Here is a 23,700-nt window from a genome sequence, read left to right as displayed (position 1 = left end):
CTCAATTGTTTGGACACTTGAGATACAGTGATGTACCATTAAATGCATAAGGACCAGTTCTGAAAGAAAAATGCCACCATGACCAGGGGGCCAAAACTGGAAACCAGCCGTCAGTCCTTGTCTCCCACTTGTGTAGTAGGGTCAGTCCCCTGTGCCATGCCCACTGCCTCCCATAGCATTGGTGCGTCAGTCCTTGTCTCCCACTTGTGTAGTAGGGTCAGTCCCTTGTGCCATGCCCACTGCCTCCCATAGCATTGGTGGGCAGCTGGAGTCAGAACACAGAGCCAGATGTTGAGCCTGGGCCCTCCACTGTGGGTATAGACACTCAGCTGCTGGGATGCATACCTGCCCTCGTTTTGTATGCGTAGGCTTGAAACATGATTTCAGTGGATGTTCTCATCTGTGGTTTTGTTTTGAATTCTTAAAAAAGTGCGATAGCTGGGTCATGCAAATTATTAAACCTTAGCACTTGAGACATTTCCTTTAGAAGGACTATCCAAGAACAGTTAAATGCAAAAAAGGCCCTTTAATTTTAATTTTTAAATGTTCTGGTTTTGTTTTGTTTTGTTTTGTCTCTTTTTTGGTTTCTGTCTCACAGAGGAAGCTGTGCTGGTGGTGGCTACCATGCCACTGCCATGGGTTTCAAAAGAATAGAGCTGTCCAGCTTGTTCCACTGCGTCTTCCTGTTGTCGGTCAATATTGACTTCTTGCAATTCTCTAGTCTTATTTAAAGCTAACACTTGGAAAATAGTATAATTAATCTCCCTGTCTGGATTTCTCTCCCATTTCACCTTATGTGTCATTATTTTATTAAAAATGTCCTTCCTAACCTCAGAAGCCTTAAATGATTTTTCCCTTAGAGCAGTTTGAAATAACTTGCTTACTAATTAAAATTCATTTATTTACACTAGGTTGTTAAAATCACGCACTGTCCTACACTCCTGACCAGAGATGGAGATCGAATTCGAAGTAATGGAAAGTTTGGAGGCCTTCAGAATAAAGCTCCTCCGATGGATAAACTTCGGGGAATGGTGTTTGGAGCTCCAGTACCAAAACAGTGCCTAGTCTTAGGGGAACAAATAGGTAAATGGATTAAGTATTTAAATAACAATTCTATTTTTATTTCAGTCTTTTATTTAAGGGTTTATGCACTGAGATTCTAACATTAAAAAAAAACCATGTGAAGTATTTCTATGCAGTGCTTTCAGCTTTCTGATATCAGATAGTTTAGAGTTACTGACAGGGTTTTCTGTTACATTTTCTTTTTTTTAAATTTTGAAGTAAAAACCATCCTCTTGAAGTCCATATTAAGTTGTGATACTTATCTGTATCTAGAAATTCATATATACCTAGAATATATGAAAGTATGTAACATGTAATTCCCACTCTCCCGTTTTTCCTTTTGCCGACTGTTTCTCAGCCTGTAAGATTCTCTGCACCCATGTTCTGAAGTACGCGTGCTTAATGGGAAGTCCCTCTGTGACACTACCTCAGAACCTAGTTCTTTTTAATTATTATATTTAACTGCTGACTTTCTCAGCACACAACAGTCTGTTGTTGTTAACTTTCTTTTAGTTAAATGTATAATATAAAACTTATTATTTTAATGTTTTTCCCCATTATTTTATTTGAAAAACGAGAGGCAGAGTTTCCAAACACTAGTTTACTGCCCAAAAGTCTACAAGAGCCAGGATCTCAGAACTCACTCCAGGTCTAGACACGGGTGGCAGGGACCCAAGTCCTTGAGCTGTTTGCTGCTGCCTCGCAGGACACATGTTAGCAGGAATCTGCAATCAGAAGTGAAGCTAGAATTCAACCCAGGTACTCCAGTGTGGGCTGCAGAGGTCTCCAGCAGCATCTAAGACTTCCATGCTAAATGCCCACACCATGACCATTTTTAACTGTTGCATTAGTAGTGTTAAATACATTCACACTGTTGTACTACCAGTCGTCAGAATTATTTTCATTCTGTAAGACAGACTTGGTACGCATGAAGCAGTATCTTTGCATCCCCAACCTCTAGCAGTCATCATACATTTTACTTTCTGTCTCTGAATTTGACTGCTCATACATCATAAAAATTAAATCATACAGGATTTTCCTTTTCTGCCTGACTAATTTCAAAAGTCAACATAATGTCCTCAAGTTTATACCTATGTAGTAAGTGCAAAGAATTTCCTTCTTCTGTAAGGCTAAGTAGTATTCCACTATATGCATCTGTCACAGTTTGTTCTTAGCGTCTGCTCGTTTCTGTAACAGAGAAGTGCGCATTCATGAGCAAACAGATTATCATTTTCACAAAATGGACATTATACCTGAACTAATAGGCTTGCCCATACCAAAGACAGCACATCATTTCATCTCCAGACACTGCCCAGCACCCTAACCCTGAAGGATAACTTCCTTGAATTAAAATGTTGTAGGTTAGCTATGCCCAGTTTTGTGCAATATTTAAATGGCATCATTGCAGATGCATACTTCTGTGTGTTGCTTTGTTCAGTTAACACTGTGTATATAATGAACTACAGTTCATATTTATTATAGGATAGTATTTTATTTTGTAAATAAAATATATGGTATTATTCTACTGGTGAGAAATTTAGGTAGTTTACATTTTTGAGTTAATGCTTTAGTGTTGGCCATTAAAAAAAAAAAGATTTATTTTACTTAAAATAGTTATAGAGGACCTGGCGTGGTAGCCTAGTAGCTAAAGTCCTTGCGTTGCAACCACTGGGATACCATATGAACACTGGTTTGTATCCCGGCTGCTCCACTTCCCTTCCAGCTCCCTGCTTGTGGCCTGGGAAAGCACTCGAGGACATCCCAATGCCTTAGGACTCTACACCCGTGTGGGAGACCTGGAGGAAGTTCCTGGCTGCCGACTTAAGGTCAGCTCAGCTCCTGCTGCTGTGGCCACTTGGGTAGTGAACCAGCAGACGAAAGTTCTTTTTCTCTGTCTCCTCTCTAAATCTGAATTTCCAGTAAAAGTAAATAAATCTTTAAAAAAAAAAAAAACAGCAAGAGACAGAAATCTTCCATCCACTGGTTCACTCCCTCCAAAGACCTCAATGGCCAGAGCTGAGATAATTGGAGTTGAGGAACCATGAACTTCTTCCAGATCTCCCATGTGGGTGCACAGTCCCAAGGACTTGGGCCATCCTCCTGTGCAGTATCAGGGAGCTGGATGGGATGTGGAGCACGCAGGACTTGAATCCTTGCCCCCATTGGGATTCAGGCAATCACAGGTAGATTAATTGGTTATGCCACCACACCAGTACCTAGTGCTGGCCATTTTAAAATTTTTATTTATTTATTCATAATATTGGTTTATGTATCTCAAGATCAGGGTTATATAGACTCAGGAAGAAACAGACCATTCATCTGCTGATGGAGTCACTCTTTCAGATGGCCACAGCAAAGCCACGAGCTGCTTCCAGGTCTCCCCCATGGATGGCAAGGGCCCAAGGACTTGAATTATTGGGTCATCTTCCACTGCTTTTCCCAGGTCATTAGCAGGGAGCTGGATTGGAAGTGTGGCAGCTAGAATGTGAACTGGCAGCTGTGTGATATGTTGGAATCTCAGGCAGTAGCTCTTAACTCACTATACCACAATCCTAGGTCCAATCTTAACCATTTTTCAGTGGCGGGAATAGGGTATATTTCTGTTGATGCTATCCTATCAGGTAGTGAGTAACTTTTTTAAAGATCTATTTGTATTGAACAGATAAACAGAGAGGAAAAGAGACAGAAAGAAAGATCTTCCATCCACTGATTCACTCCCCAGGCAGACCATTATGCTCAGTGAAATGAATCGATCACAAAAGCACAAATACCCTATATTCTCTCTCGTATAAGGAAATCAACATGGAAAGTATAACTTCAGTAATCCAATCCATACTGTTTTTTGGTTGTTTGCTTTTTTGGCTGTATCCCATGTGTTTTGATGTTTTTTATGTCAGTTTTGTTTAGTCCAAATAATTTCTCTTGTCAAATTCATCACTGGATCATGGATTGCGCGGTGGCATCATTTTTCCCAAGAGACTTTTGTGTTTCCTTTTTGTCACTCATGTGTTGGTTACTCAGTGGTGCAGTAATTTGTTGTTGATGTTGTTGTTGTGGCTTTTCTAACTCATACCAGTTGTTGACCTGGTTTCGTGGCTTCTCAATTATGGAAATGTATAGTGATAGAATACTGGGGTCTATCATGTACAGATGTGGGGGAATATTGGAATATGCATCCTTGCTTCCAGACAAAAGATAGATTCCCACTGAAACTGTTGGACATGTGTAGACAATGGGATGCTGGACTACCTGACATTGTACCAACAGTGTCGGGGTACACTTAAATAAGGGACTGATAAAATTATGATTCCTTATGAAGGACTACACTAGTGTAGTAAATTGGGGAAAATCTGTCGGGGGTGGGAGTTTGAGGGGGAGGGGGGAGAATCCCAGCCTATACAAAATTTTACCACATAATTCAGAATTCAAAATAAAAATATATTTTAAAAAGAATATTTGACAAAATTTTGTCACAATTTCATTTGGTAAAATTGCTACTTAACTACAGGGAGAATACAAATACCAAAGATGGTTTTTTACTTAAAATTGGATACATTTTTAACATATATAATGAACTAAGAAATAATGTTAGTTCTCTTCATATAAGTAACCCCAAAGAGTGGACATGTGGGAAAAAAACTTGTTGAAACACATGTTGAATTTAAAAAAATAGGATTATTACAAATTGGGCTTAACATATATCACTGTGACAGATTCTGCAGGTTGCTGAGCTAATCTTGTCGAGTGACTAAAGGGAGAAGTACTGCCGGGCATATGTGCCCTGAGGAAGAAGGGAGTAGATGGTGACTAGATGGTGAGAAAGGGTAATGGAGTGGAACTAGAAAGAGCTTGGTTATCAGCTGGAATAACGCATAGGAATGTAAAGCTACTGTGCACCAGCTAAAAAAGATGAAAAAAGAAACAAATCTGAAAAAATAATCCTAGTATTGAATATTTAATTCTTTATTAAAGTTTTAGAACAAAAACTAATATGGAAGGGAAATGGCTCCATAGGTAGTTTCAAACAGATATTTTTATGTGTCTGTAATATGGATCTAAATGCCTTCCAGCCAAAGGACTAAATCATGGAAAATAGGTGAACAAAACTGATTTAAATAAGACAGAGAACTTAAAGAAACCATTCCTTGATGCAGTTTTCAAAAAGTCCAACCTACAGGCCTTTCCAATAAGAATATACGTATTTTAAAGGTGGATATTAATTGGCCAAAGCCCCGAACCTGAAACTTTGGGGCAGTCTCCCACATGGTTGACAGACCCAGGCACTTAGGCTGTCCCCTCCTGCTTTTCCTGGTCGTTAGTGGGAAGCTACAGCAGAAGGGGGACTGCTGGACTCTGCCACTACCCATCTGGGATGCCAGCAATGCAGGCAGGTACTCACCGCACCACAGCACTAACCCCAGGGCCCTGAACTGTGTATATTGTCTTTTGGTTTGGGTGTGATTTTATATCATTCACATACAAAATAAGTATTATGTACTTTGGGAATTTTATATGAAATTGGCAGGGAACCAGTCTGTTTTCTAGAGATATTCTTTTCAAGATTTCCTGTCATCACCCAATTAGATTACCGGATTTTTATTTAAATATGTGAATATATTCAAAGCATATATGTTCCACTGATTCTAGATGTAAATTCTTAATCCTTGAAGCATTTGTTGTTACCTATTATACCCATTCAGTTATACATGAATAGTGTATGTAATGCAACCGTTTTATAATTGGATAAACCATTCATAGTGCATGTGTGATAATTACTGATCCTTGGACTAGAGGGTAGTCAGAGGCTTTAATATTTAGTATCTAGTAAACCATGCAGACAAGCACTTTTTAGACGATTATTAAAGGAAAATTAAATTTTTGAAATTTACTTCAGGACAAGCACAGTGGCTCAATTAAGTGAATCCTCCCTCTCAACACCAGGATCACACATGGACGTCGCTTCATGTCCTGGTTGCTCCCTTTCCCATCCAGCTCCCTGCTTGTGGCCTGGGAAAGCAGTCAAGGACGGCCCAAAGCCTTGGGACCCTGCACCCATGTGGGGAACCTGGTAGAAGCCCCTGACACCTGGTTTTAGATCAACCCAGCTCCGCCTGTTGAGGCAGCTTGGGGAGTAAACCACCAAACAGAACATCTTTCTATCTCCTCTTTGTGTTTCTCCCTTTCCAATAAAAATAAATAAATCTTCTTAAAAAAAAAGTTTGACAACCCTGTGTTTAGATAGATGTAAAATAATCTTATTTATTTCATTTGTTTACATTGAATATTTTATGGTGTTGAGTGATTCATGGATGCTACCATATAGCACTGTGTCACTGGTCCTTTCTCTTTAAGTATGGCATGGGATGCTGTCATTTTCATCAAATGCCTTTGGTTTCTTTGCAGAGCTGCTTCAGCAGTATTGTTCTGCTGTGCGCAAGCTGGGCAATGTGAATGAAGAACTGAATGATCAGCTGAAATACCTTCATACTCCTGATATGAAGAAGAAAAAGCAAGAACTGGATGAACAAGAGAAAAACCTGAAACTGATAGAGGAAAAGCTAGGTACGATGTGCTTCAGCTTGTGAGTTCTCTGTGTGGAGATGAAATATATGTGTGGGGCTGGCACAGGAGCCTGGCAGGTTAAGCCAGTTTGTGTCCTGGATGCGCCAGTTCCGATCCAGCTTCCTGCTATCAAATGGCTTGGGAGAACAGCAGAGAACGGCCCAAGTGCTTAGGCTCTGCACCCATCTTAGAAACCTGGAAGAAGCTCCCGGCTCCTGCTTTCAGACCAAGCCAGCTGTGGCCATTGTGGCCATTTTGGGAGTGAAAAGCAGATGGAAAATCTTTCTCTCTAACTGCCTTTTAAATACATTTTCTTATAATCACAGTTCAAGTATGAAACAAAAATAAAATTATTATAAACTGTTTTCTTTAAAAGTGTAATAAAACTTTTTCCGCTAAGATATATTTAGGGCCTATCGTTATGGTATAGCAGGTTACGCTGCTGCCATTCCATATGGAGTGCTAATTCAAATCCCATATACTCCTTGGTTTTTTTGTTTGTTTGGTTTTTGTTTTTGAGATTTTATTTATATTGGAAAGCAGATTTGCATAGAGGAGGAGATACAGAAAGATCTTTTGTCAGCTTGTTCACTCCCCAAGTGGCTACAATAGCCAGAGCTAAGCCGACCAGGAGCCAGGAGTTTACTCTTGGTCTCCCATGCGGGTGCAGGGTCCCAAGGCTTTGGGCCATCTTTAACGGCTTTCCCAGGCCACAGGCAGGGATGTAGATGAGAAGTTAGAGCAGCTGGGATATGAACGGGTGTCTGTATGGGACTCCGGTGTATGCAAGGCAAAGACTGCGCCCCAGAGCCATCATGCCGGGCCTGGTAAATAGTCTACTCTCAGTCTAGCTGGGAAAGTCGCAGGAGATAGCACAAGTAGTTGGGCCCATGCTGCGCATGGTGAAGCCTCAGGTGAATGCCCTGTCCCTGAGTTTTGCCTGGCCCAGCCCCAGCTATTGTGTATTTGATTTGCTCTTCTTTTATATATAATTCCATTTGTTAATATCAATTTTCTACATTTTCCATCTTTTTCAGGTATAACTCCCACACGAAAATGTAATGATTCATTACAGCCCACAACAAAGATTGAGATGACAGAGTGTCCAATTCCTGCTAAAAGAATGAGAAGAGAATCTACAAGACAAAATAGGTGAGTTCATTACCTGACAATTAACTGAAGTTCTGTTTTTTTACAATTAATCTTTTTTATTTGAAAGGCAAAATTACAGTGAGAAAGAAAGGTAGAAAGATCTTCCGTGTGCTGGTTTGCTCCCAAATTGCCACAAGGACCAGAGCAGAAAACAGGAGGCTTGAGTTTCTTCTGGGTCTCCCATGTAGATACAAGATCCCATGGACATGAGCCATGTTTTGCTGCTTTCCTAGGCCATAGAGAGCTAGATTGGAAGTGGAGCTGCTGGGACGTGAACCTGTGCCCATATGGAATGCTAGGGTACAGGTTGAAGGCTTGTCCACAGTGCACTGGCTCAATTTTTTTTTTTCCCACAAGGACCACCCAGCTCACATTTTTAAAATTTGTTTAAGAGACAGAAAGAGCTCTCATATGCTGATTCACTCCCTCAGTGCCTGCACTGACTGGAGCCAGGAGCCAGGAGACCACTCAGGTCTCATGTGTGTGGGCTAGAACCCAGCCACTTCATCCCAGGGCCTGCATTAACACTGCGCTGGAGGGAGGAGCCCCAACTGCACATTGATCTCCCTGCTCTGAGACAGATATCCTAACTGGCCAAATATCCACTTTTTGCCATATCTTACCTTTTAGTTTCCCTCTTGAGTCAGAACTAGTATTTTATAACATTTGTGGGGGGTGGCGCTTGGCCCAGCCTAGGTTCAAGTCCTGGCTTTGCCTCCAGGTCCAGCTTGCTGCTGATTCACAGCGTGAAGGCAGCAGATGATGACCCAGATGTTTGGAGTCCTGGGTCCTAGCTGCCATCCCCTGCAGCTGGGCTGTTGCAGGTATTTGCAAATAAATTAATTGATGGACAGTCTCTGTGTCTCTGCCTTTCAAATAAAATGAAAATAAATGAATTTTCCAGAACCTAATTTAAGTGAAGATAATGACAGTTATTTTACTCTCTTAAGGTATTCCATTTTTCTAAATGATTTTTTGGTGCCAGGTTAGAAATGTTAATAGCTTGGCTTTTAGAAGTCACCAGCTGTTAAGAAAAAATGTTTTTCTGTTGCTTGACTTTCACATTTTTTCATTCTGCTTCACTGAATAAGCATAGAGTATACAAAATCATTTGTATCTCACTTCAATTTCGCTTAAATTTTTGGTTTAGAGGGTCAAGATACTATTTAGATAATTCAACAAAAAATGAACACTGCTGTTTAGAATGCATTGTATGGATTGGGGGTGAGGAGGCTGCAGAACATTTCAAAACATTTTGATAAACACCATACAGGAAATTTCTTACATGAACCTTAATGAAGTTTCCGTGAGAGTGTGATACGTGGAACTGATACCACATGCCCTGTCTATATTTAGTCAGGAAATCCTAGGAGTCTAAAAAGTTCATAGAAAATGAAGTTAAAAGAGTAGTTTATGTTTTGTTACAGTGAATTTTTGAAGCCTATATATTGTTTTTATAATTTGCATTTTGTAAAAACTTTTCAAATATTTCTTGGATTTATGGATTTGAATGTTCATTGTGTACTATCCATTGCTGTGTGAATAAAAGTGACATGGCAGAAGTAACTTACAGCACAGCAGAGGGAGCCACCACTGAGACCACAGCATCTTGTATGCAAACACCAGTTAGAGCCCTGGCTGCTCTGCTTCCCATCCAGCTCTTTGTAAATGCACCTGGAAAAATGGAAAATGGCTCCAGTATTTGGGCCACTACTACCATTGGGGGAGACCAGAAAGGAAGAAATTTCCCTGACTATTTCTCCTTCTCTTTCTGCCTATCAAATACATGAATCCTATGCAGAAATAGGATGATTTAAAAAGTCAGGCAAGAATAAAATGAGGTCTTAGAAAGCAAGGGGGGAGGGGACACTATGATTCAGTAGGAGAAGCTTCTGCCTGCAGTGCTGGTGTTCTGTATTGGTGCCAGTTTGAGACCCTGCTGGTATGTCTGGGAAAGCAGCAGAGGATGACCAAGAACGTGGGCCTCTGCACACGCATGAGAGACCTGGAAGAAAATGCTGGCTCCTGGTTTGGGACTGGCCCAGCTCTGGCTATCGTGGCCACTTGGGGAGTGAACCAACAGATGGAAGATCTTTCTGTGTCTCCCTCTCTCCCTTTAATTCTGCCTTTCAAACAAATAAATATGTTTTTATTTATTTATCGAGCTCCAGCCCAGTACTGTCTTCCCTGCTTCAGGAAGCCGACGTGGAGGTCAAGGTGCCTGGCTTGGGCCTACCCAGAGCCAACCACTACGGCACTTTGGGGACTGAACCAGCAGATGAAAAATGAAGCCTTTTCTGACTGACTCTTTCAGTCCGTCATTCTGCCTTTTAAAATAAACAAAATAAGTCACTGGGAGAAAAAGTTCAGTGAAGAAAACAGAGTTAAAAACATTGATTTGGGAGCTTCTTTGTGGTGCAGCAGGTAACACAATGACCTGAAGTGGTAGAAATCCATATTAAAGTTCTGTCTCAAAGAAGAATTTTACATTTTTAAATACAGCATGGCATGTAGTACACAAGAAACATGAGGCAGTGTGTTAAGCTGCTGCCTGCCGTGCTGGCATCTCCTGAGTGCCACTTCTGATGAGCATCTGGGAGGCAGAGGATGATGGTCCCAGCACTCGTGCCACTCCCGTGGGAGACCCAGATGGAGTTCCAGGTTCTTGCTTTGGTCCAGCCCAGTCCCAACTGTTGCAACCATCATGAGTGAACCAGCTGATGAAAGATGTGGTTCTGTTACTCCCACATTTTCTGTCAAATAAATAATGTAAATATTTTTTTTAAAGTATTCACTTTGGTGCAGGAAATTGAATCCATGTGTAGATTTTCAAAAACACATTCTTTTTGCGTGAAATTTTGGAACTTTTTGATCCCTGCATACACACACATATGAGCACACATACTGTAGCTTTTATTTTGAGGCTTTCTTTTGACACCTATGAGAAGGACATAACTGTATATAAGGACTTACGTGAATCTGTTCATGGAGCATGGATGTAACACCGGGGAGTGTTTGGACATCCAGTATGATGATGAGGGAGTGCAAGAAAGGCAATCTTTGGTACATGAAATTTATAATGCTTTTTCCCACCTTGACCAGGATTGTAACCAAAACAGATGTGTGAGAGGTGACAGAGAGAGCCGTTGGTCTCACTAAGAATCCCCTGCTTTCTGCATCTCTGTTTCAGAAGACCAAGAGGTGACTTACGAAACTGAGCATTTCTGGGGACAGTACGAGTATTTGCATGAATTTCCGAATATATCCAGATGGGACTGGAAGCAGCTATTCACTTTTGTGAATCTCACTGGACAATATGGATTTACCGGATTTTTCCAGTCTTCATACCCTTTGGTTGTCAATGTCTGGAAAATGTGTCAAAGGAAAATATGATAAAGTGGCAGATCCGATTTATTAATCCTGAAGGAAAATATATATATACACTATTTTTTAGTATAATTATGTATATGTTAAAACTATTTCTTCAAAACCACCTTTTTATTACTTTTGTGTGAATGTATTTAACAAGATGTTTTGTCTTTTGTGTACGGAAGCTCCCAGAGGCTGGATATTTAATTGTAAATATATGAGGAAACTCTGAAGAATTCAGGATTAAAAATAGACAAAGCACAGGTATAAAGGAATTCAAACACGAAACTATATTCAAAAATATTAAATTGATTAGTGAACTTGTGAACAAAGTAGCATTTCAAATTTCTAAAGATATGTCCTGTGTGTATGTATATATATAAATACACAGCAGCAACAATTTTTATAAGTATTGTCTGACTTTATTAATACTAGATTATATAGTCTCAGCCTTAATTCTACATTTACATTATTTTGTAATTTTTTATTACTATTTTTAAGGGGTTAAAGAAAGCATACTCTGGTATTAATGCAATAAGAATCTGGTGGAAAGTTGCTGCAAGACTCTGCACTGTGTATTGAAGCTAATGTGTGTCAGTTCTGACGTTTGGTGTAAGTCCAAGATCGTTGCTCTGTGAAGTTATTTTGTAAGAAAATACTTTTAGTACAATTTTGTGGACCAGGAAGTGTGTGTGTGTTTTTTAATCCTTTCTGAATATGCAGTGAGGTTAATAAACAGGCTGGTTTTCTTCCCTACTGCTTTTCTTTTGTGAAATTGAAAGCTCCATGTCAGTTACCTTAGAAGAACTTACAATATTAGCCTTTTTTTTTTTTAATTGGAAAGGCAGGTTTTGCGGAGATACAGAGATAAAGATATTTGACTTGCTGATTCACCCCCTCGTGACAAAACAGCCAAAGCTGAGCCAAGCTGAAGTCAGGAGCCAGGAGCTTCTTCTAGGTCTCTCCCGCGTGTACAGAATCCCAAGGCCTTGGGCTGTCCTCGACTGCTTTTCCAGGCCACAAGCAAGAAACTGAATGGGAACTGGAGCAGCTGGGGCACAAACCAGCACCCCATATATAAAGATGTGGAATATTTAGGAGTAAATGAAATATTCACTCTGAAACTGTAATTAATAGGACTGTGGACTTCTGAAAAAAGTATTTTCTGTCATCCCCAGACACCCCTCCTTTTCTTTCCGTTTATGTCATGTGAGGATTCCGTGACAAGGTGGCCATCTATAAGCCACAAAAAGCCTTCTTCAGAACCTGAACATCCTGGCACTTGATCTCACACTCCCAGAACTGGGAAAGAAATTTGTTTAAGCCACCCAGTCTGTGCTACTTTGTTACAGCATTATGAGCTCATTTAAGAAAGGATTTACTTGATGCGAAAGAAAACAGTGAAGAATTAAGAGGAAAAAACAAACCATGAGATCCATTCATAATATAAACAGAAATGCAGGACTCGGGTTCAGCTATATCAGCAGTAGTATTAAATGAGGATAAAAAGTCTGAAGACAAAGTTGTGGCGCCAGCAGTGTGACACAGCTGGTAAAGTCATCTCCTGTTGTTTTGTTGTTATTGTTGCTTTTGGACTTATTTTTATCGGAAAGCCAGATATATAGAGAGAAGGAGAGAGAAGATCTACCCACTGGTCGCAGCCTCAGTGGCTGGAGCTGAGCCAATCTGGAGCCAGGAGCCTCTTCCTGATCTCCCACATGGGTGCAGGGTCCCAAGGCTTTGGGCCATCTTCAACTGTTTTCCCAGGCCACAGCAGGAAGCAGAATGGGAAACAGGGCCACCAGGATACAAACTGGGACCCTCATTGGACCCCAACGCGTGCAAGAACTTCAGCTGCTAGGCTACCACACCGGGTTCCTTCTGTGATTCTTTCATCCTGTATGGCACTAGTTAATATCCCAGCTGCCCCAATTTCAGTACAGCTCCCTGCTAATGACCTGGTAAAGCAATAGGGGATGGTCTAAATCCCTGGGCCCTGCACCCGTGTGAGAGATCTGAAAGAAGCTCCTGGCTTGTTCTTGCCTAACCAAAGTCAGTGGAGCCATTTGGGGAGTGAACATTAAAGATCTCTGAGTGTGCGTGTGTAACTGCTTTCAAATAAACAAAGAAATCTAACATAAAGACAGAATTTGTATAGAATACAACTATGTATTTTCTGTAGAAGGCATGCTTCTACAGAAGCGTGAATGGGTTAATTCACCCATGTGGGAGACCAAGATAAAGTTCCTGTCTTCTGGCTTTTGCCTGGCCCAACCCTGTCCCTTATGGCAATTCAAGGAGTGGAGTATCTCCATGAGTCACTGTGCCTTTATAATAAATAAGAATAGATCTTTTTCATAATATACTTCCATAGGCTCAGGGATTTCCCTGTCCACCCTCATCCTTCCCACACACACACTGTGTCCTTCCATATTATTGCAGTATAACATATTATTACAGTAGTATAGTCCTTCAACAAATGTCACGAGTCCATCATTTTGCTATTTAAGTGTACCATGACATTGTAGTTATGATAGAAAGTCCAGCATCCTATTGTCAAGATGTATATATGCATATATATATTGTTTTATTTTGATAATTTTACATAGTTGATTAGGGCACAAAGGGTCAGGGGCTACAAGAAAGTGGGTAACTGTTTCTGGGGTAAAACGGGAGAAAAGGGAGAAGCCCCACCCAGTCTCCCACCAATCCCAGGGTCTCCGGGATGGGGCATACTCCAAGGGTCCTCCTCGAGAGTGGTTTTGAGAGTTCAGCAGTTCTGAATTGCTGCCAATCTTGCCATTCCAAGCACAATGAAGTCACTGCAGAATCCACTGGTTGTCATAGTCCAACTTAGTCTCCATTTGCCCAGATTTTCACTGCCAGCACATGGCTGGGGTAGTTCATTGATTTGTTTTGTCCTCTATTGTGGTACCAGGTGTCCTGTGTGGGTTCTCATGGACTGCCATATCCTCCATGTGCACCTAAATATTGTTCCGTCCATTGTTCTGTCTGAGCCTCTGAGGAAGCTCAGGTTTCACACTTGCACTCCAAGGTCAGACCATGGAACCTGCAGTTCTCTTCATGGTTGGGGTTCTGAGTTCAGCAATTCAGTTGGAGGGATCTCCAAACAAACCTAGCATGAAGTGATCCCAGACCTGATTCTTGTGTGTGCATGCCAGTGCAGGGTCCAGCACAATCTGTCACCCCAGTCAGTTTATGCAAACTTTGGTGGTTGCAATTGCCGAGTCAGTTGTTTCCAGCCCTGTCTTCTACACACACTCAGCTCTCATGCAAACCAGTGGGAGCTGCAGCCTAGTCAGAGCAAACTGCAGTAACCCCCACCAGGTCCGTCCCCTGTCCTGGTTCCCGTGCTTGCCAGTATGTACAGCAGACTGGTCCAGTCCGTCCCACAAATCATTCAGCTCTCATGTGTCAATGGACATTGAAGCCTAGTTCAACCCAACCAGCCGCACCATCCAGCCCACACACATGCTGGTGGGTGCCTTTCTGTCTAGCCATGCCTACCCCAATCCTAGATTTCATTCTCTCCAGTGGGAGTGGTAACCCAAGAGGAAGGTACCCACTATTTCCCTCCTGGGCCTCCTCCCAGATCATATACTCCAAGTGGTTCTGCAGTTGAACTTGACAGAATTAGCCCGCATGTTAGCATCTGCCGGTTGATGATGCAGCAAAGCCCAACCAACTCTCACCCACTGATTTATGCTTGCACCAGTAGGAGCAGTCAGCTCAGCTTGACTTTTCCCCGATCTAGCTCACAGAGGCCCACAGGTATTGTAGCCCTGCCTGGTCTGGTCAGCCCTCATCCCAACTCATGCTCTCCAGTGGGAGTGGTGTTCAGCAGGGGAGCCCTCAACATCCCCCCTACCAGTTTTGTACTTTCCCCTTGGTCTCACGTGTGCTGGTTGGGTGCTGCAGCCCAGTCTTGCATGGCCTGCCTCACCTCAGCATTTGCCAGTGGGTGCTTAGCCTGGCCCAGCCCACCCCCAATTCCAGCTCACACTGGTGAGAGTTACAGCCTAGTCCTGCCCTTCTGTATACTGGTATGTGTTGCGACCGAACCCAGCCTGACCCACACTCCATTCTGGTGCTCGGATTCATCAACAGCTGATGTGAACTGGTTCAGCCTGGTCCGCCCCCGGCCTGCACCATATGTATGCCCGTGGGGACCGTTCCCTGACCTTGTCTGGGCTGCTCCCTATCTTGGTTCTTGCATTCACCTGCAGAGTCTGTCTTTGACAGAGGGTTTTCCCAGACTCCTCCATCAGAACCTCTCCCAGTGTCAGATCTCACGTGCACCATTGGGTCCGTGGACCAGCCCTACTTAGTCCAGCTCTGGTCGTAGCACAAATAGTGGTCTTCCCTGACTGACCTTCAGCCCATTCCAGTTCCTACTGTTGGATGTTTCAGCCCAGTCAATGCTTGTCCATACCCAGACATGGCTCAGTAGAGGCAGAGACCTAGCCTAGCCCATCCTACACCTACCCTGGTCCTCCAGAGCATCAATTTTTGCTGGAATCTAGCCTGATTCGTTGCGTCCAGTCCCAGTCCACACTTGTGCTCAGGGACATCACAGCCATATCCAGACCAGAACGCAGCTCCCACTCCAGCCCCTGCACTCATGACATTGTAGTTGTAGACGTGATAGAAAGTCAGGCATCCTATTGTCAAGATATGTTTTTTTTTTAAGATTTATTTTTATTATTATTTTTTTTTTTATTGGAAAGGCGGATATACAGAGAGGAGAGACAGAGAGGAAGATCTTCCGTCCGATGATTCACTCCCCAAGTGAGCACAACAGCCAATGCTATGCCGATCCAAAGCTAGGAGCCTCTTCCGGGTCTCCCACGTGGGTGCAGGGTCCCAAAGCTTTGGGCCGTCCTCCACTACTTTCCTGGGCCACAGGCAGGGAGCTGGAAGGGAAGCGGGGCTGCTGGGATTAGAACCAGTGCCCATATGGGATCCCGGGCATGCAAGGCGAGGACCTTAACCACTGCACCACTGCGCTGGGCCCTCAAGATATGTTTTTAAAGATATTTATAATACACCACTGAACAACATTCTCAAGTATATATGGAACATTCTTCAAAATAGCACTATTCAAGGCCATAATCAACTTCCATTGCATTGAAATGGATGCAAATAATACAGAATGTTATTTGATCACAATGAAACAAAATTTGAAATCAGTGATTAAAAAAAACTGGGAGACATGGAAGTGAACGTAAAATTAACTGAATTTTAAAAAAAGAACAAACTTGTAGATCAAGAGAAATCAAGAATATGAAAATACAGCATCCCAAACAGGATATGGAGGTAAATGTTGCTTGGAATTAAATTTATAGCTAAGAAAGTAAAAAAGAATCTTAATACTTACACTTGCACATGAAGATACTGGAAAAAAGGAAGCTGTAGGAAATGTAGGTTGAAGGAAATATTTGCAGTGAAGATTAATAGTATGCCACACAAAAAACACAGTACAGTTCTTTGAAGAAAACTGACAAACCGTTAGCTATGTTGATCAACAAAAATATATGGATTAGAAGAGGAAGTTATATTGAATCAGAAAGTTATATTCTGATCGTAAGTAAAATGGGAAAAACAAATACTTTGAACAATTACATGTGAACAAGTTAGGTGAGGTATACGAAATGGACCATTTTCTAGAAAGACGACTAGAACAGACACAGACAATCTGAGTAGACTTCAAACATGAAGAGACTGAACCAAGAGTCAAAGCTGCTCACACAGAGGGCCAGTGTTGGTGTTTCTTGCGGTTGAGTCACCACCTGGGATTTGAGTTGTGACTCTGCTTCTGATCCGGTTTCCTGCCAGTGCACAGCCTGGTAGCCGAGAAAGGATGCCGGAAGTACTCGGATCCCTGCCTCCCACATGGGATAGCTGCATTGCGTCCCTGGTTTCAGCCTGACCCAGCTTTGAATACTACAGGCATGTGGAGAATGAGTGGTTGTAGATTACACCCTGTTTCGGTTTCTCTGTGTGTCCCACTGTGTCTCCCCTCACAGAAGGCAGAGGGAGGGTGCACTGTTTATCCTAACACTTAAGATACGGGTTAAGATGTTCATATTGGAGGGCCTGGTGTGGTAGCCTAGTAGCTAGGGTCTTTGCCTTGTACGTGCCAGGATCCCATAGGGGCACTGGTTCGTGTCCCAGCAGCCCCGCTTCCATTCCGGCTCGCTGCTTGTGGCCTAGGAGGGCAGCTGAGGATGGCCCAAAGCCTTGGGACCCAGCATCCACAGCAGGAGACTCAGAAGCTCCTGGCTTCAGATCGTCTTGGCTCATTGTATTTTAAGTTTGTTTAGCTCAGCCGTTGTAGCCACTTGGGGAGTGAACCAGCAGATGGAAGATTTTTCTGTCTCTCCTCTTTGTTAATCCGACTTTCCAATAAAAATAAATAAATCTTGAAAAATAAATAAAAGCTGTTATGATCAATCAGTGGACTTAGTATGTTCATAATCCCTGGCTCATCTTTCTGGCAGGTGGTTTAGTCTCGTGGACAACCGTGTGCTAAAGAATCAAGTTTCAGGTTGGGTGACAGCATCTCATGTTAGAATGCCTGTGTTGGCTGTCGCGCTCTGACCCCCGACCTTTGCTTCCTACTGATGCAGACCTCGGCAGAGAGTGGTGATGGTTCAAGCCACTGCGTTCTGGGCAGCCCTGAGGGGGGCCAGCACTGAGCTCCTGGCTCCTTGCTCCTGCCTTTGCTCCCCTACAGGAGTTTTTGTGGGCATTTGGGGAACTCTGTCTTTCTCTGCCTCAAAAAAAGTTACTTGGATTTTTAAGTCACACTATGTGCAAAAAAAAAAAAAATTTCAAAATGAGTAAAATACCTAAATGTTAAAACAAAAACTATCAATTCTCGGAAGAAAACATGGAAAATGTCTTCATGATCTTGGGCTTGATGGAAGATTCTTAGGTACAGAAGTAAAAGAGTTAACAAAAGGAGGCCGGCTTTATGGTGCAGGCTGCTGCCTGCAGTGCCGGCACCCAGCATCCTGTGTGGGCACAGGTGTCCCACTGCTAACCCAGCTCCATGCTAATGGCCTGGGAAAAGCAGAGGAAAATGGCCCAAGTGCATGGGTCCCTATCACCCACTTGGGAGTCCTGAATTAACCTCCTGCTTTCTGGCATCAACCTCGCCCATCAGCTGCCGTTAACAACCAGCTGGGGAGTGACCCAAGAGACAGAAGATTCTCCTCTCATCTCTCTCTGTCCCTCTTTCTCTCCTTCCCTCCATCTCTCTTTCCCCGCTCTGAAACTGATTTTGAAATAAATAAAATGTTGGGGGATTAAGAATGAATCGTCAGATGAAAGTCTCTCTCCCTCTCTGAAACTCTTGCAAATAAATAAATCCTTTGAAACGTTTTTAAAGAATAAAGGGAAAATGCCAAAGCAGAAGCTACTTAAGATGGAAGGAAATTTGTTTAGTTCGGCTTAGGAAGTTTAAAGTGCAAGTGGCATTACCTATGTCCTAGCTCTGGCCAGGGGCCCTTGGTGAATGGCAGAGTGGCACATGTGGCCAGCCAGGAGGAGCGAGAAGGGGCAGTGCGTGTGTTCCTTACCAATAAGCCCTCTCGAGAGGAGTACCAAGGGATCATGTGCCAAGTACCTTACAGGGCCAGTGCTAAGCTGCTGCTTTGAACACCAGCGGGCCATACTGAAGCACTGATTTGATGCCCAACTACTCCACTTCCAGTCCTGCTCTCTGCTAACGTGTCGGGCTCCTCATCCCCAGGGGGAGATGTGGATGGAGTCCCTGACTGGTGGTTCAGCCTGACCCATCCCTAACCGTTGTGACCATATGGGGCATGAGCCAGCAGACAGCAGAGCTTTCTCTTTGTGTCCTCCTCTGAAGTATGTCACTTGTGCCTCTTGTGTCATCAGCTGCTGCTTTCCTAGGCACATTAGCAGGGAGCTGGATCGGCAGTTTAGCAGCTGGGACCCAGACTGGCGCCAGTATGGGATGTCGGCAGCACAGGCTGAGGCTTAAGCTACCATGCCGTGATGCCAGCCCCACAGCTATTTTTTAAATGAAAAAGAAATGTAGCAACTGTTCTAGGATATTGTAGAGGAAGAAGGAAGAATTCATGCTTAATATAGATACATATTAAAAGGACTGAGTATATTCAAAGCAATCGAAAGAATTTTCAGAATGGGAATAAAAGTCCCCCAGATTGCAGAGATATCTCAATAAATGTAAAATAAAAATAAAGGACAGGCATTTGGTGCAGCAGCTAAGATGCTGGGAGGCTCCATATTGGAGTATCTGCTTCAGGTGTCAGCTGCCCTGCCAGTCGCAGCTTCCTGCTGATCCGTGCTGTCCATGACTGACCTCCCGGCTCCTGGGCACAGCAGGGCTCAGCTCTCAGCTACTGCAGACACCTGGGGAGTGAACCAGCAGATGGCACATGTTTTTCTCTCCTGTCTCTTGCCTTTCAAATAAATAAATAATGTTTAAATGGTTAGGATGGCATGATTTGTGTGTTTTATATGTTAACACCACTTTTAAAAAAATGTTAAAGCACCGCTTTAAAAAAAATCCACCTATTTATCTCAAAGGTAGGATTACAGCGAGAGAGGGAGAGACACAGAGAGGGATCTTGTATCTGTCGGTCGACTTTCCAAGAGGCTGCAACAGCCAGAGCTGACCCAGGCAGAGGCCAGGAGCCAGGAGCTTCTTCCTGGTCTTCCCTGTGGGCAGCAGAGCCCAAACACTTGGCCCCTCTTCTGTAAAGCAGCACTGTGGACAGGAAGTTTGATAGGGCGTACCTGTTCATGCGCGAGTCAGAAATGCTCTTAGTGCTGAGCTCAGTCCAGCTTTCCCGTGTTGGCTCAGTGTACTTCCCAGCAGCACTACTAGGCAGGCATAGCACATCCTGCCGTCATCTGAGCAAAGCTGTGCTCCTCGGCCAAGACTGCTCTCTTTAAAATTTTAAAGTATCTTAAATATTTAGAACCCCAATCTGATGAAATTATTCCTCATGACTCAGCCGCTAAGAAGATGTGGTGTGTGTGTGTGTGTTTTGTTCCAGAATGGCAGTTGAAAGCTTGAAATAGATTTTTCTCTGTGGTTCTTATCTGTAACAGTCGACAAAGCAGAGACGTGACAACACCAGGCTCTTAATTCCGGCAATTTCAAAGCACAGCTCAGGAGCATGGCAGTCCGAGGCGATGGGCCTCTGCAACCTTATTTGGCCTCTGGCTTTCCCACTCATTAGGGAGGGGAGCACCCTGGCCACAGATCACATGCCTTGGCCCAGAGAGAGGCTGACTATTTTGTTCTCTGACCAGGCTCCGCAGTGGGGTGGAGAAGGCCGAAAATAATCATTTCCTGGCTGCCTGGAGGCAGGAGGGTCTCTCAGTCCGGGTCCGCTTAAAAAGGACCAGGAGAAACAAGGTCCGTGGAGGTGGGTTCACCAGTGAGCGACATTGGATACGCTGTGAGTGGAGCTGATGAAAGCCCCAGGAAAACTTCACAGTTTAGACTTCTTTGAGCTGTATTTTTATTTCTGAAAAGATAAAACCGAAGTGTGATCTTCGGTTCAAAGTCTGAATGTTCAGCTTGTTTCCAACTTTGCATCCTGGATCCCTCTGCCACCACAGTGTGTGTGTTAACTTGATCAGCTATCTTGTAAAACTTACTTACCAGCTTTCTCTCCTTCGCTCCACCAATATTGGTAAGCCAGTGTTATTCACCAGGCATGGCACCAGCTACAGGGATAACATCCAAATAAAGAAGAAAATGCATTTTTCCTTCAACATGCCTTCATTCAGAAGGAATTGGTGGCCCTGGAGGTCACGGGAGACAGGACTCGGGGTAGTGTTGCTCACTGGGAGGAGCTGTAGGGAGCTGTGGGCGCTGGTTGCACAGCTGTGCTCCTTTTATGACATGTGCTTTTTGGTAAGAACATCTCACTTTGACAAAATTCACAGTTGAAAACCACAGCCCTCTGCAGCTAATGAAGCCGACCAGCTCTGTGTCTTCACTGCGGCCTGGTGTGCAGTGGCCGCCAACAGCAGCCTGCCTGGTAGTACACAAGCCCTGGGACTTGGCTGGCCTGCCCTCAGGGACCCCGGAGACAGACTGTTACGGTGGACGTGCATGCCTCGGACCTCATGCTGTTCCTGCTCTAGGCTGCTGACAAGGATTCCAGGTACCTTTGGAAAGCGCCCCCCCCCTGCCCCAGCTGGCCAGGGTTCGCATTGACCAAGCTATCATGTCTGTTTGCATCAAGCTACAAAACAAGGAAAATGTAGTTGAGACGCTACACAGATCTATTGGTTGACAAAGTCCACCTTAGTGCATCCACAGACCCAGGGACACACTGCAAAGCTTGGCCAGGAGAATTGTCCAACCTGTTCTGACAAGGCCCGGGTGCATCTGGACGTGCTGTTCACTGCACAGGCATGAGCAGCTGAAGAGGCCCAGCCCAGATCCATGTGCTCCAAGGTCAGACTATACATCCTGTGGTTTTTCTCTGTCGCTGGGGTCCAGTCTGGGAGTCCCCCAAGAAACTTTACCTGGAGTGACCTCAGACTTGACTCTTATGTGTGCCGACCAGTGCATGGTCAGGTGTGGTCTATCCCCCACACCAGCCAGTACACATTCCAGCAAATGCAGCTGCCTGATCAGTTCTGCCGAAGCCTTAAGTCTCATGCAAACCAACAGGTGCTAAGGCCCGTCCCAGCCAGGCCCCCACAAACCCAATCCTCATTCACGCCAGCGTGTGCTGTAGCCCAGTCAGGGCAACACCCGACAATCTGCACCAGGCCTGTCCCCAGCCCCAGTTTTAGTGTGTGCCAGCTGGTGCTGTGGCCTAGCCTGGCCCAGCCTGGTCCCTATCCCATCTGGCTTTCATGTACACCCATGGGTATTGCAGCTTATCTCAGCCCAACCTGCTCCTAGACTTGGCCCTCGCATGCCTCCAGGCACTGCCAACCCAGGTGGCTGGAACCCAGAAGCCTCATTGAGTTGGGAGACAGCCATTCTGCCAGCTTGGCTATTCTGATATGGGCTGTGGACATCTTTATTGCTAAACCGAATACCATTCTTGCAAATATGTGTCTTAAAAAACCTTTTTGGGTTCCAACACAGCAGCTTAGCGGCTAACGTCCTCACTTTGAACATGCTGGGATCCCATTTGGGCATGGTTCTAATCCTGGTGGCCCCACTTCCCATCCAGCTCCCTGCTTGTGGCCTGGGAAAGCAGTTGAGGACGGCCCAAAGCCTTGGGACCCTGTGCCCACATAGGAGACCCCAGAGGAGGTTCCTGACTCCTGGCTTCAGAATGGTGCAGCACCAGCTGTTACAGTCATTTGGGAAGTGAATCATCAGATGGAAGATCTTCCTGTCTCTCCTCCTCTCTGTATATCTGTCTTTGCAGTGAAAATAAATAAATATTAAAAAAAAACAACCTTTTCTGAGGGGCAGGCATTAATCCTAACATGTAATGTCGCCCCCACCGCCGCCCCCATGTCAAAGTTCTGGGGTCCAGCACGTGGTTCTAGCTCCTGGTGCTTGTCGCTGCAGCACTGGGTGGCAGTGCTGACACATCAAGTAAGTTGGTTCCTGTTGCTCACATATGGGAACCAGACTGAGCTTCTGGCTCCAAACACCAGCCCCAAAACAGGCTGGTTTGGAGGTGCCTATTCAATAGATAAAAGAAGAATATTAGGAACTCCTCTTAACATGCCATTTCCAGCACTCACAGCCCTGCAAAATGTTCGTTCAGGGTGAAACACAGTGGAACTGAGTTCTCGTACCTTCTCTCTAATACTCTTCCTGTTTCTCCCAGGAACACTGGCGCCATTTTGCCCCCGCATTGCCCCGTAGGGAGCATAACCTCAGAATATTGCAAGAAATAAAATACCTTGCAAAATATAAAAACAAAGTTGGAGGGGAGGGGAATCTGAGAGTGTAACGGAGAACTAAGGCACTTTCTTCCTTGGCCCTACAACTGTCCTGGACATGAAACTCCTCCCTCACCTTGTTTTCCATGGGTCGAGTGAAATTAATGACATTTATCTATCCGGAGCCTATGATTTGTTTTGCTTTAGTCCTTTTATGCAGAAACTGCACAGAGGTGTCCCTGGCTCAGATCAAGGGCTGTAATGTGAGCACGACATTATCATAGTTTGGCACGACTCAAATGTGCTGTGACTGGCCCGGAAGATTAAGCTGAATCTAGTGCCATTCTGCCTTTTTCATCTGCACTCCTGAGGCTGAATTTCAAAGGATGCTGGGGTCTGGCCTTGTGGTATAATAGGTTAAGCCATCACCTGCAGTGCTGGCATCCCATTTGGGCAATGGTTCATGTCCTAGCTGTTCCATGTCCAATCCAGATCCCTGTGAACGGACTAAGAAGAGCAGTGGAGGATGGCCAGGAATCTAGAGACCATGCCACCCATGTGGCCGCCTGGAAGATGCTCCTGGCTCTTGGCTTCAGTCTGGCTCAGCGCTGGCCATTGTGACCATCTGCAGAATGAAGCAGCAATGAAACATCTCCCCCACCC

The 23,700-nt window shown here is 44.1% G+C and overlaps 1 protein-coding gene and 1 non-coding gene across 4 annotated transcripts in view; both read left to right on the top strand.

Annotated features, from left to right (window-relative positions):
* SMCHD1 (structural maintenance of chromosomes flexible hinge domain containing 1) overlaps nt 1-11,897 on the top strand; it is a 121,161-nt gene extending 109,264 nt beyond the window's left edge. Inside the window, exons 45-48 of one of the 3 annotated variants that reach the window (XM_040970584.1) lie at nt 912-1,083; nt 6,466-6,624; nt 7,662-7,776; nt 10,970-11,897. In XM_040970584.1, the coding sequence (XP_040826518.1) occupies nt 912-1,083; nt 6,466-6,624; nt 7,662-7,776; nt 10,970-10,994 (471 nt within the window). In that variant the 3' untranslated portion in view covers nt 10,995-11,897. Of the gene's footprint in view, nt 1-911; nt 1,084-6,465; nt 6,625-7,661; nt 7,777-10,878 lie in introns of all 3 variants that reach the window. The other 2 variants (XM_040970582.1, XM_040970583.1) reach the window with 2 other exon arrangements.
* A 9,240-nt stretch (nt 11,898-21,137) lies between these two features.
* LOC121149972 lies at nt 21,138-21,272 on the top strand. The gene has a single exon (XR_005882914.1). It is a non-coding gene; the product is annotated as a small nucleolar RNA SNORA70 (small nucleolar RNA).
* The last annotated feature ends 2,428 nt before the right edge of the window (nt 21,273-23,700 follow it).

Source organism: Ochotona curzoniae, unplaced genomic scaffold (assembly GCF_017591425.1).
Source record: "Ochotona curzoniae isolate NIBS_2020 unplaced genomic scaffold, NIBS_Ocur_1.0 scaffold_4812, whole genome shotgun sequence".
Taxonomy (NCBI): Eukaryota; Metazoa; Chordata; class Mammalia; order Lagomorpha; family Ochotonidae; genus Ochotona; species Ochotona curzoniae.
This window is presented reverse-complemented; position numbering and strand designations above follow the sequence as displayed.